At 36.5% G+C, this 14,106-nt stretch overlaps 1 protein-coding gene across 2 annotated transcripts in view; it reads left to right on the top strand.

The window, feature by feature from the left end:
• kdrl (kinase insert domain receptor like) overlaps positions 1 to 7,935 on the top strand; it is a 56,533-nt gene extending 48,598 nt beyond the window's left edge. The window contains exons 28-30 of one of the 2 annotated variants that reach the window (XM_028009070.1): positions 1,480 to 1,558; positions 3,344 to 3,435; positions 5,347 to 7,935. In XM_028009070.1, coding sequence (XP_027864871.1) covers positions 1,480 to 1,558; positions 3,344 to 3,435; positions 5,347 to 5,530 — 355 coding nt within the window. In that variant the 3' untranslated portion in view covers positions 5,531 to 7,935. The remainder of the gene's footprint in view (positions 1 to 1,479; positions 1,559 to 3,343; positions 3,436 to 5,346) is intronic. The other variant, XM_028009071.1, reaches the window with a different exon arrangement.
• The last annotated feature ends 6,171 nt before the right edge of the window (positions 7,936 to 14,106 follow it).

Genomic DNA, 14,106 nt, shown 5'->3' with positions numbered 1-14,106 from the left:
TAAAAATTTCACCAAACTTTTCCCTCAACTTGAAAAAATTGACTGATTTTTATGCGCTGCAGACTTCTTCTGTATCTTAAAATGTTGGTGTTGACATTTACGGCTCCCTTAGGATCAAATGTGACACTTTAACCTCCTGTAACTTATTTTATCCTTACATTTGCCTTGCATTTTGCTTATAATCAAATTCCAGTTCTGTATGTGTCGAGTTGCACAGAGCTGCAAGCCTGGCTGCACTGCAAAAACACAAAATCTTACCAAGTATTGTTGGCATAGTTATAATGCAAGTATCTTAGTACACTTGAAATAAGACAAAACTAAGTTTTCAGCCAGAAATGGGAGCATGTTTTAAGTAAATAATTACTCAATATTGATTTTAAAAGGTACTTAAACAAGCTCCTATATATTTCTGAAAAATTACTTCTAAGTTAGTTTTATCTTATGCCAAGTGTACTAAGATATTTGCACCAGAAAAAGAACAAAAGATCATAGGAATGGGTCAAAACTCCAGCAAACTATTGAGAATCTTGTGGAAAGAAATCTAAAACATTTGATCCAGGTCATAAAGCTTTTAAGGCAAATCTATGAAATGAACAAAAAATACATGTAACCTTCCAGCAGGATATGGGAGATTATAATTCCTTAAAATTGATGAAAAAATGTATTTGTTCCATAATCACATTATTTCACTAATAACATGGAGAAATAGGGAATAATCTGCCAGTAGAACTAGAACTTTAATCTAATGGATTATTCACTTAAAACAAGCTCCAATTTATTATTATTATTATTATTATTATAACTAGAACTTTTTCCAACAGCATTTAGGACTTACTGACTTAAACTTAAATATCTTACTGAATAGTTACTTGTAAGCTAATTTTGTCTTATTTCAAGTCAGAAACTAGACTAGGTAACATTTCGTGTCTTTGCTTTGTTTTCCTTCTGCTCTCCTCCTTGAACTTGCTAAGACGTCATTGTGGACAAAACCAGATTTTTTTTTTTACTTTTCTGCGCTGAAAAATATCCGAAAACACAAGATGTTCTTAACTTAGAGGAGATGTTTAGCTATGGTCAGAGCACAATGAGAACCCGATAAGAAATGTACACATTTGCAGCTCCTGAGATTTCACCCACCAGCCCCCAAAAAAGAAAACACAGCGCTGGCGTCAAGATTTAAGTCCACTTATAAAAATATTTGTTGAGCTCTTGGGTTTTCACAGCTCCTCCAAGAGTGTTTATTGAGGAGGTGCTGAGAGGCAGTAATGACAGTCAGGCCTGGAGTAAAAACTGAGCTTCTGTTTGAGCTTCCAAGTGTTGAAATGCAAAGCAAACAGTGAGAGTTATCAAAGTACAGTGTCATGGATGCTGAACAATGTTGATATAAATGATTAGATTCCCGTGGTTCTGTTGCCGAACTTGACTCGGTAGAATCAGAACAGAGTCTCAAAGCTGGACTTTCTCTTTTTGTTCCCGCAGGAACATAAAGATCCGCCCTGCTAGCGTGAAAACGTTTGATGAGATCACCATGGAGAACGGGACAAATGAAAACCAAGAGGTCAGTAACACAAACTGCAGTATGAACTCTCAGTTTGGTGCAGCTTCTCATACTGAAAGTTATTCCCTAAAGTTGTTTTTCACTCTTCAGCTGCTTTTACACACATTTTCTGTCTTGTTCTTGCAACTGAACATGATTATGGTTTTGCTCTGTGAGCTTAAATAAATCAGGAAAGTGGAGGACAAAGGAACATTAGAAATATCTTAAGACAGTTAAGATAATTGCCTTAAGACAGGAGAATAAAAGTCATTTTAATTTTGAGCTACATCAAGATCACGAATGTATTGATAAAACCAATTAAACTGCTAAAATATTGATAATAGCTCTCTCTGAAAATCAATTAATACTAAACATATTTTCATATTGATCAGATTTGTTTTTTGCAATCAAAATCACTAATTTGTTGGGTTAATTTTGAAATATTTTCACTTATTTATGACGATAAATATGACTTTTTGTTACTCGCTGTATCGATCACGGACTATAATTTGACATCAAGAAAGGCAGAGGCCGCAGTATTGTTTTAGTAAGAAATGCCGCCACCGACAGGTGGGAGTTAGCATCACTTAAACCCAATGTTTGACAATTTTGTGGAAGATTTGCAGTAAAACGTAAAATTATTCATTTGATTCCATCAATCTTTTCCAAGATCTTTTGCATAAATTTCCATGATTTGCGAAAAACTGGAGGCACTGATGGATTTAACTTACCTTCTGGAGTCCAGAGGGCCGCATACGAAGCTTTGGCGGGCCGTATTTGGCCCCCTGACCTTAAGTTTGACTTGTGATCTAAGAAGTCATGCCTTTTAGAAAAATGGAAGAAATCCCATGTTGGTGCATCAACTCTGATTTCTGTCACAATTATTGCACAGTAATGGCCAAAATAAATATTCTTTTACCAATTAGATTAAACATGTAATAATTTAATTAAGAAATAAGGAACTCCAATTTGTTGTTGGACAAGGATGTGTAAGACGTAAAAAAAGATCTTGAGATGTGACTCGCATTGCAATTTCTTTAGGTGTCGACTGGAAGAAATGTAACAAAATGAAGTCAATTTTGAGAAATAATATCAGGATTTAGGCCACTCTTTGTTTTGAAAACATTTGCTGTTTTTAATCAAGTTTAATAAATTAATTAAAAGCAGATTTGGAAGCAGCAAAGTCACTGAATAGATGTGGAGCGTCATTTTTTTTAAAACAAATAATTAGTTCTGTTGCCAACGTTTTAAATTTTAAGAAGATTTTTAGTTTGTCTGTGATAATTTTGAACTAATTGAAAAAAGCCTCCATTTACATCTAACACTATGCTGGGGGCCACATTTGTTTCATTCTTGAAGGGCCACAGGCAGTCAGTTCAGGGGCAGCAAATGGCCCCCGGACCACACTTTGGAGACCCCAGACTTAAACCAAGCCCCAATAAAGTTACTTTTTGTCTTATTTCAAGTGTACAAAGACATTTGCACAAGAAACTAGACCAAAATTATTTGGTAAGATTTTGTGTTTTTGCAGTGTAAATATGCAGTGTTATATTTAATTTAGAAGCCTTTATATGCTTCATTAATTCACATATAACACTGTGTTTCTGTGAAAAAGCTGCAAAGAAGTAGAAAAATCAACCAAAGTCATAAGAAAATTGTATCACAGACATTAAGAAAGCCTAAACACTACTTTAAATAAATGTCTTCCTCTTTGGGAAGCAAATGCAAAACTTCCTGCACACTTCCGTTCTCTCTTACACTTTTAGTAATAATCGTTTAATCATTTCCCATCTTCCTGTCCTTCAGGGTCAGTCGGACAGCGGGATGGGTCTTTCGTCCGACAACATGAAGACTCTGATGTCGTTGGCAGGCCGACCTCTGAGCATCATGGCCTTGGCGTACGTAAGCTGCGACCTTCCCAGTGCCCTTTAGAGGCAACGAACCAACACAAACACAGACAGCGATCACAGAAAACCAGCGTGGAAACCGGCTCAGCGAGCTGGAATGCAGACGCTGTAACTGTCATACAAATTCACACATTTAAAAAGAAGTCAGCAGCCCGTTTTCTCTTTTGTCCAAAGGAACTTTGTATGAGTCAAAATAATAGAGACGTTAGAGGGAAAAGAAAGCGCTAAAAACAAAAGAAAAATCTTTTTTTTAACTCGAGGATCCAGCAGTTTTCAATGACATTGCAGCTGTTTGAGGGAGGAAAACAAATCTGAGGCAATATGTTCTCCATTTAGAGGTTTACTGAAGGAACACGTCGAATATGGTGGAGATTTTGTCTCGAAATCCCAAAAATTACACATTTAGCTTCTATATTTTACACTGAAGCTTGAATTCAAAGTGCTTATCTTCATCAAGGCAAAGAGAAAAGAGGCGAAACTTGCATGAAAAACAGCAGATTTAACTTGTAGCCAGGGGGAGAGTAACATGTGGAGCAGAGCTGTAATTCATTTACAGCTCACCCAACTTCACACCACGTTGCCTCAAAGTGTCTTTCAGATCTGAAAACGAAACATTAAGGGCTCATTACGGGTCTGCCTGTCCAATCAAACCCTCCGCCCGGCACAAAGCGTTAGCTCAAGCATCCAGACAATTATCTGTGTTTCAAGGGGAGTCGTCTCTCGCCGGGCAGCCACTCAATCACTGCCAGTTTCTAAACTTAAGAAGGTTTACAAGGACCTCCCCTGCAGGAGTAGCCTTCCTTCTTTCACCCAGAAAACAAGAAAAATCACCATAAATCTAACTTATTCCAACATTTTCAATAGAAAAACTCCACTCCACTACTGAGAAGGTAACATGTTGCGCTTTAATAACTGGTTTACCAGATAGTTTATTAATCAAGACTGAATTCCAGTTTGGTGTCGTGTCTTCCTCCTGCTGGGAGCTGACCCTTTACTCTGAAGGGAGAGGTTCTGGTCCAAGACAGAAACACTCAGTCATAATGTAGCAATTAAAGGAAGGAGAAAAACCTCAGGATGATTGATTATATCGAGCATAAAAACAGGGAGGTTTTTCTGATTATAAGGATGGAAATGTTTAAAGGAAATTGGATCAAACAGGCCTGCAGGGGGACATTTTATTTCATGAAGGCATGTTTTTCTTTACAGTTATGCAAGTAAGGTCCATTAGTGGCATTAAAAGCTCTTGATTGACAGCACTAAGACCCGCCTCCTGGCTCCGATTGGTTGTTTTTAATTAGCACTGGGAGAAGCCAGAGGAGCTGGATTATTTAACAGATTATCTGTCTCAGTACCAGATGTGGCAGAGTATCCAAATGTTGCACTCAAATAAGAGTAACACTACTTCATCATATGTTTATTCAAGTAAAAGTAAAACGTATCCGTCCAAGAAAGTACCCAGAAAGAATTTGATAAAAAGTCTACTCAAATTATCAGTCATTTAATAATTTAAAATTACATAATTATATAAGCCAAAATATAAAGCTGAGTGGAAATTTTTGGTATTTTAAGTACGAAAATGACATTAATTCATATAAGTAGTAAAAAATAACTAAATCAGGCAAAAGAACATTTTCCCAAATCAGTTTCTTTCCATAAAGAACTTATGAAGTTTAACAAAAACTGCAGGTGTGGATCTGTGTCTGGTGAATCTTTTTTAAAACATCAATCTAGAAACTTTACTCAAGTAAATGTAAAACTAACAAAATACTCCTAAAAGTACATTTTTACAAAAAAGTTGCTCAAGTAAAAGTAACTATTATCCAACTCTTCACTGTTTATAAAAGTTGCATACTTTAAATAAAACTAAAACCTTATTTTGTGTTTTCCTTTCTCTGTTTTCAGGATGAAGGCAGTGAGTAAGAGCAAAGAGTCGGTGCTGAACGACCCGGAGAAGGACAAGTTCCTGCCCACCGTCCTGCCGCTGGACTTCAGTCTGGACGACTCGGCTCTGGACGTCAGCCTGGAGTGTCACAGCCCGCCGCCTGACTACAACTCCGTGGTGCGCTACTCCACGCCTCCCGTGTAGCCTCCGCCCGAACCCCACCGGAGGATCCGAGAGTGGAAGCGTCAAGGCCTCGGCTTTGTTCCCCCCGTGCGTCAGCGGCCGGGGAGGAAAAGACAAGATTCCCTTTTCATGGACTCTGAAGTGACTCAGCTCCACTGCGCTCCCCTGTGGATCTCCGGATTGTTGATTCCTGGGTTTTTGGGGGGTTTTTTTCCACATGTTGGCTTCTTGTTAATGCTGCTGATCTGTCCCAACCTTCACTGTCAAACAGCTGAAAACAGCCTCAGGTATTTCTCTGATCTACTGTGAAACAAACCGCATTGATCCCGACTTGACCCCAGATAATAACGATCCACAAAGAAGAGTTAAACCCAAGAAGGAATAAAATAATTGATCTTTTAACAATGTAGCGTAAACTGGTGGAAAATTTACATTCTCTTATGGTCATAGTAAATAAACCTATATGGAGGATTTAGACTTAATTTACGTTTGTTTTTTTATCACTGCGTCTTATGACTGGGTGATAAATCAGTTTTATTGACTAATCAAAATTTTGTTTTTTGAAGATTTAATTTTTGGAAAATCAGTTTTTTTTTTTTTTACCAAAGCAGTCGTGTTTATTTGGCCTGTGAATTCAGGTAAAATCTACGATGAATTGTTAGAGGCAGGCTAAATATTTTTAGTTCGAGAATAAAGTTGTAGTCATGGTAATAGAGTAAAGTTGTACGACAATAAAGTCGAAATATCATGAAAATAATGTCAATGTTAGCAGAATACAGTCGTAAAATAAGAGAACAAAGTTGTAATTTTATGAAAACAAAAATTAAAATGAGAAATGTTGGGAATATCATAAAAAATAAGGAAATACTTCATCTTTTAAAATCAGCATCAAATTACCAGTAGCAGAAGTTTAAGCAATCAAATTTATAAAAAAAAAACAGACAAACTGAGCCGCTCACATCACATTTTTATATCTCTGGAAGCTTTTTACTAAAAAATTACTTTTTATCATAATTTTCAAAATTTTTCTGGTAAAACTGCATTTTTATTCTACTAATAATAATTCTGCCTATTTTCTCATAATTAAACAAAAATCCTTGTAAAATAAAATACAAATATTACTACTAGGTTGGATTTGTCCACATTCTTTTGAATGTGAGATTTGAATTCACTCTAATCTACAAAAGAAGATTAATTTATTCTAAAGGTTTTTATGCCAGGAGAGCACTAAAGGTGGTATCCTAAACTACTGTACAAAATAAAAAAAATAGAGGACATTCATGTTTGAGGTTTGATTTTATACAAAAAAAATTAAAAAGTTGCTGATTGAACTCAGGTCTACCCATACAGGAAACGGTTTATTTGTTTGCTTTGCTGTTCAGAGTTTTAAAACTCCCAGGTTAATGAAGGAAACAGGGTTCAGATGTTACCTTACAGCGAAACATTTATATAATTTCCTCCTCCTGTTTGGTGCGAATTAAACGCTGCACTGCTATTTTATTTCTCCTTCTTTGTTTTGCCCTAAAATACGATTTGTATATCAACACATGTAATTAGAACAAATCTTCATAGGAACATTTGATCCAAAAAGTACTAGGAAGTTGTATATTTATGTAGAGATTGCAAACACTGTCACCCGTTGTTTCGCTTTTCACCCAGATTTAACGGTTAACTAAAGGATATTTTCCAGATCAGATTTTCTGATGTTTTCCCGTGTTTCATTCCTGTTTTTGTTCAACTGTAGGAAATCTCCTCGTAAACAGGTGAGCAGGTTGTTCTCTGAGCCTCGTTTTGCAAAGTTCCCACCGCTGGCTGCACAAACTTTGAGTCAGCAGCAACAGCTCAGTCTGGTTTCGCAACATCTGCATGGAAACGGAAACCGTGGAGTGGACGTTTAGAGCTATGTTGTGTTCAATTACCACTACAAATACAGTATTTGTGAGTAAAAATGAATTTATGTTTTTTCAGATGAAGTGGGAACAATTATGCACTGACACCAAGTGATATCAAGTAAATGTATTTTGTATTGTTACTGTATTTTATTGAGACAGTGTTGTTTGTTGTAGGTGACATTTTTTGCAAAGATTTTAGATGCATTGTTTATATTTAACCCATATCTATATAGTAGGACGTTAACGTTTGCAGTATTTGGTGCGTTATGTCTTTTTTTATATATATTTGCTTTGTGCTTAAAGGATCATCCTTTCCGTCCGAATAGATCACGCCTCACTTGTTTAGCTCATTTCTCCCTCTTGAACATTTCACCTTCACTGTAATAGGAAAAGTTGGCTTTATTGCATTTATTTGTGACTCAAACCCACATGGAGCGCTACAGCTTAGATTTATTAACGTGTAATGCTACCCAACACTGTTAACAGAGTGTATGAAGTAAATAAATGAATAAAGATTTATATATTTATACAGTCGTTCTATTCCTGACTCCATTCTTGGAAAAAAAAAACTTTTTATGAATCACTTTGCTGTGATATGTAGGTGGAAAATGGGCGCAGACCGCTGTGACTCAAAGAGGTGAGGCTCTTTCCTGCTGCGGATGAGTTTTGATATTTCATTTTGGTCTCAAAGGGTTTTTATATTTTTATATCTTGTTCACCAGAAAAGTTACAAATCTTGATAGCATCAGGGTCCTGACACACTCTGGACACATTTTAATTTTGATTTAAGAATCACATTCTGCTTTATTGACCCAGTTTGTACACAAAAAAGTTAACATATTAACATCAAGTCAATGTCATGTTTATTTTACATGATAAAACCAGAGAGCATGTTTATTTAAATAATTTAAGATTTATATTTATACAGTATAATTACAGTATTTTACAGAAGAAGACCAGGAAGATTTAAGGTAATGGCGTCAATGGTAGCTCAGTTTTTGTAAATGCCGTTCCTTACCGTCGATCTAAAGTTACAGTGAGTGTCCAGCATGTGTGGGATCTGCAGAGTTGTTTATGGCTAAAAAGTTCTGAAAAATCTCCAGATTTGACTCTGGAAGAGCACAGAGTTTTGACATGAACACATAGGAACCCCGTACTACTAACATACACACTTGTCAGCAAGTTTGTCACCTACATTTGTGAAATTACTTAACATAAAAAACGACCAACTCAGCCAATCGCATGGCAGCAACTCAGATTTAATAAAAAAGAACACACCTGCTGTCATTAGCATCATTTGTAATTAGCATACATTATATGTATGTATACATATATGTATACGTAATAGTATACATTATACTATTACAATCAATAGTGCTATTATGCCTACTGATTTTAACCTTACAGGAGTAACAAAGTTTTAAAAAATTCTTTTGGATTTTGAAATGCAGAGTGGTATCTTATGTTAACTATTTGAAAGTAACATCAGCTGATAAACACTAAATTTAATAACTTATATTTCCTAAATAGTGGCAGCAGCCATCAACAGAAAGAGATTAATTATTATTATTTACATTATTATTTATAAAAACAATACAGAAATTGTTTTTCCATGTGTAATAGCATTTAGGTTGCAATATTCAATGTTCTCTCAAATATATGTACATTTGTCTATGATGCTACTTTGGTGCTCTTGGGGGCCCCCTGGTGGCATGGGGGCCCTAAGCACATTTCCCTGATCTAGAGTGTCTACATATTTTCTTTTTGTTGGTCTCAAAGCCACAGGTTTGCTATGCATTGCACACATTTACCTATTAAAATGGCGTGGGTCACTTCTGCTTCAGACTTGTGGGAACTAAGAATAAATATTTAGGAGCTAACTTAATTTTCACTTTTTACTGAAAAAATAAGAAATTGTACATTTTTATGGCAAAAATCCAACCTGAGAAAAAGAAATACTTTCAGTATGAAAGATTTTCCTACTAATTGCCTCCCTGACCTTCCAAACTTATCATCAAACCTCTTGGGACTGTGATGCAGACAGTGCGTTAGATGAGAAGACTGCAGCCCAGCCTGTTGACTCAGTAAACCAAAGGTTTGTCTGGGCTGAAGTGTGGGCCCGGCTCCTGGTCTTCGGATTGTGGAAGACTCACTTCCTAGTTATGACAAGGTGTCGGCAGCCTGTCTGTTCCTCGGGACATTGTCCGGCTCCAAGCAGGAAAGGAAGGAACTCTTAATCATCCTGGTCACGACCGGAGGGCGCCACACACTGGCCTTCCTCTGGAGACACTTTTTACCGGCGCTAGGTGTGTCCAAGTGAGGGGACCTCACACACGCACACACACTAGGGGACATGGGTCATTGACTGTCCCCTGTTGTCCCTTGCTGTGTTTACAGTAACTTGTGTGCCAACCATTGGATCTGAACGCATGTCAACACCTTCCTCTGCAGACTATTTCAGGAATATAAGATGCAAACAAACAGGGGAAGGATGTAGGAGGGGAGCGGGGTTTGTGACTGTCATGTTTTTTTCTGTCTTTTGCATCTGATGCAGTGATTTTCCATTCCTGTGCAGGTTGGAGGATCATTTCCAGAGGGACGGCACTGCTTCTCAGTTAAAGATTTAAGAAAACTTAGTCAAAGTTTGCAAATACGATTATCTTGTCTTGCTTGTGCCCCCAAAAGAGGAACATGTTTTGGAGTAAATTGTCCAAATCAACTCCAGAATAAAACCAAAACACTTTGTGAAGTTGCTGGATGAAGCCAGTAAGACAGAGTTATGAGTCCATACCAACATCGGCTGAAAAATGAAGAAGACATCACTCTAAAAGCAAGTCACAAAGCTACTTTACAGTTTACAAATGCACTCAGGCACAAAGACTTCAACTTGAAAGAAAAGTCAAAGTTTGTAATATTTGGAGAAAGAAAGAGGAAATATTGCCACCTGAAAATAGCTTGTTAACTATGACGTACGGAGGTGGCAGCATCATGATGTGTTTTGCCACAAAAGGAGCTGGTGCACGTCATTTAAAATACTGCATCATAAGGAAATAACAGAGTTTGGTAACTAATTACATTTATTCAAGTTGCATTTTGGAAATAATTTACTTTTAGAACTGCTTGTACTAAACTGTACTTTTTACTTTTATTTTATAATAAAATATTTCTACTCTTGAGTAAAAGTTCTGGATTTTCTACCCACTGAATGAAAAACAAACATGTTTTAACCATAAATTCACCAGACACAGACACACACCGGCAGTTTTTGTTAAAGTTTCACAAGCTTTTTATTGAAAGAAACTGATTTGGAAAAATGTTTTCTTATTTGCCTGATTTTGTTGACATAATTGTTATTATGTAATTATGTCAGTTATATCAATTATTGTCATTTTGGTCCATCTAATGATGTAATTTTTAAATACTAAATGATATTTTGATCACTTGAGTCGCCTTTTTTACCAAATACTTGAGTAATTTCTTGAACAGCTACTTTCTACTTTTACTCAAGTAAAATATGTCAATGTAGAGCTACTACAAAATTATTCAACCTGATAATAATTATATGAAAGTTTAACAATAAATATAGTTCAAATTGAATCATTTAAAGAAATCTTTATCAGCCCAAAAACAAGTATTGTAAAGTTTTTAAGAGAAATAAAAACCATTGTGAATCCACAGACATAATCTTTATTTTAGTCTGCTTTTCTAAAAATATATAATTTCTCATTAGGAATTCATCTGACTCAACAGCACAGCAGCATTTAAAAATAAATTAAAATTACACTGACTATTTTCCTCCAAGGCGTCTCCACAATAGTTAGAAGATATGTTGCCTTTTTCTAAAATGCACTGCCATCCTGTGGCCTGCAGGACAATTACGTTAATAAGTGATCATCATCATTGGCTGTGAGGCGTCTGATTGTGTTTTCCTCATTTAACAATAACACTCATGATCCCCTTCACCCCACTCCCAGTTCCCTCTGGCCGCTTCCACAGCCTCTTCCCAAAGCAAACAGAGCTGCAAAAACACTCCATTAATCACGCAAAAGGAACCATTAATGAATTCAGAGAACATTTGAAGTTACAATTTAATAAGAAGTGAAAGGGAAACATCTGGGATGTGGCTTGTATTTCCGTCTAACAGAGGCTTTTTATGCAAAAAATGTTTTTTTAAAAAAAGAGGATGAAAGGAAGAAAATTAAACGTTAACTCCCTGGAGACAGAAACGCCCACACAATGACATTCCCAGACCCCACAGAGGCAGATGAGCGGCGGGTTAACCACGTTCACACCTCTCACCTAAATTCATAACAATGAGTTTGGTACTTTCCCATGAAAACTCCAAACTTTAACCCAACCTCAGGTAGCCGAGGCAACAACTCATTACGCTAAATAAAGAGTTTATCTGGAAAAAGGAAAAAAACATCAGCAGTGTACAAAAACATCTGTGGAGATTGAAGCAAGACCAACATCTTGTACTTTGACCTATGACCTTTAAAGGCTCTCTGCTCTCCTGCCAATTTCTGCAGGCCACTTGAATTTTACAACATGACCCCCAAATTAACTTATTTCAACCAAAATTAATGTTTTCTAGATTGCTGCTCATTACATTCACACGAAGGCCAGCTGCAGGTTCTTATTCGACAAAAATGAGACCATAAAGGTTAATAAATTTTAAAATAATCCAAATTTAATAATTATGTCAGAGTTAATTAACACAACTCTGGTGTCTGGCTGATCTTGGATCACTTCTATTCATTGGCTGGTATTTTTGTCCAGTTTTTAGTGCAAATATCTTAGTGCACCTGAAATAAGACAAAACAAACTTACAATTAACTTTTCAGCAAGATATAGAAGCTTAATTTAAGTAAATAATTCCTCAATATTGATGAAAAAGTATTTATTCCACTTAAAACAAGACATCTTTTGCATCTTATAAGTGAAAAATCTGCCAGTGGAAGCAGTACTTTTTAAAAAATCCATATTAATGAATTATTTACTTAAAAGTAGCTCCCATATCTTGCTGGAAAATTACTTGAAAGTTATTTTTGTCCTATTTCAAGCTTATTAAATATTTAGATTAGAATTAGACCCAAAATAGTTGTTAAGATTTTGGACACGAGATTCTTTTTAATTTTTAGTGAATAGTTTGATTTCAACAAAATCTACCGTCACTAATTATGAATAGTAAGTTCTTTCAATGCTCAAATAAACATGCACATTTTGTCCATTTTTAAATTAACTAACTCCGGGGCACATTATTTTGAGCAGGAGCACACTAAATATAATAACTGGATGATATTTATGCCTTTACCATGTGGCATTTTTATACTATTTTTATGTATTTTAAGATTCTATTTGCTTTGATTGATTGAATGAGATGATATTTACTCAGTGAGGAAACATAATGTAGCTCAAACATCTGCAGCTCTTGTAAAGCCCCACTTTTCTTGTTTCAAATACTTTTAAATGAAAACCAAAAACGGAAACCGAGTAATGAAAGAAATTATCCAACTCAGTGTGATCCAACCACACACATCACCAAAGATCTGCACTGCAATCCATCAGTCAAGTGTGCACAAAACTTCAAAATAATCTTTTAAAACTTCTTGATTGCCTTCTTGTGTCTGCAGAAATACTTTACCCCAAAGAACATATTTTTGTCACCAAAACGTATAAAAAAATATTTCAAAAAACTTTAAAGCAAGCTGCATTTTATGAAGCATCAGTTAACCCAAACAAACTGCTTAATATTTCCTTCCTGACAGATTTATGGCCGTTTCTGCCACATGAATGCAAAGCAATTGGATGCAGCAAGGATGAAAGGAGAAGGGATCGCCAGTCACCGCGCAATAACAAACGGCTTGAGGCTGGAAACACGACCATGAGAGTCTGCTGCTGCACATTTTGTTTAAATTCACCAAACATGCAGACAGAAGCAGCAGAGAAAGAAAGAGAGAGAAAGAGAGGCATTAACACTGCAGACATGCATCTGAGCAACAACACAACTCCATCATGTTTGCATTAATGATGCCACTATGGCCGCAGCGTCTGGTCCCTAGGTCCTGCTGGTGCAGGAACACTCAGTACGCCTCCTTTGCCCCCTACCAGGAAGGTAAACAATGGGGTGAACTGGTGTTCACTGCGCAATGTATGTGTGGGAGCAAAAACAGCTCAACTTCAGCATCAAATGTTTCTACATCTGCTAAGTTTAAAGGGGCAGTCTTAAGTGTTTTCCAGACACATAATCCACAAATATTACTTAAAGAAATTCAAACCCTTGAAATTGGGCCTCTGTCTCTTTAAAAGGTCCTGCTCATTCTTAAACTCCGCCTTCAGGAAGTCATCACAACATGGCTCCTCTACTAACCCTTTGACAACGTTTTTACCAGCGTTTCACTGAGAAGTGGCTCCTATAATGAGCACAGCAGTTCCACCAGGTGTTTGCTAATTGCTGCTGGCTAGTCTGTAGGAGCTGATTGGGTGAGGGCTGCTCTGTGAAGCAGAAACTTCAGCTCTGAGGAGGAGCTGCGTCTTAAAGGCGGAGCTAGGTCCACCCAGGTGTTCTTTACAGCTGAATGGTTGCCATGGAGATGACAGGATTTCTCAAACACGCATGAAAAAATCAAAGCAACACTAAAGGGAAGGTTTTTGATGAGGGAATAACTTTGTAACATAATGTAAAGCTCAGAAAGTTGATTTTAC

The sequence above is a fragment of the Xiphophorus couchianus genome, chromosome 23 (assembly GCF_001444195.1).
Source record: "Xiphophorus couchianus chromosome 23, X_couchianus-1.0, whole genome shotgun sequence".
Taxonomy (NCBI): Eukaryota; Metazoa; Chordata; class Actinopteri; order Cyprinodontiformes; family Poeciliidae; genus Xiphophorus; species Xiphophorus couchianus.
This window is presented reverse-complemented; position numbering and strand designations above follow the sequence as displayed.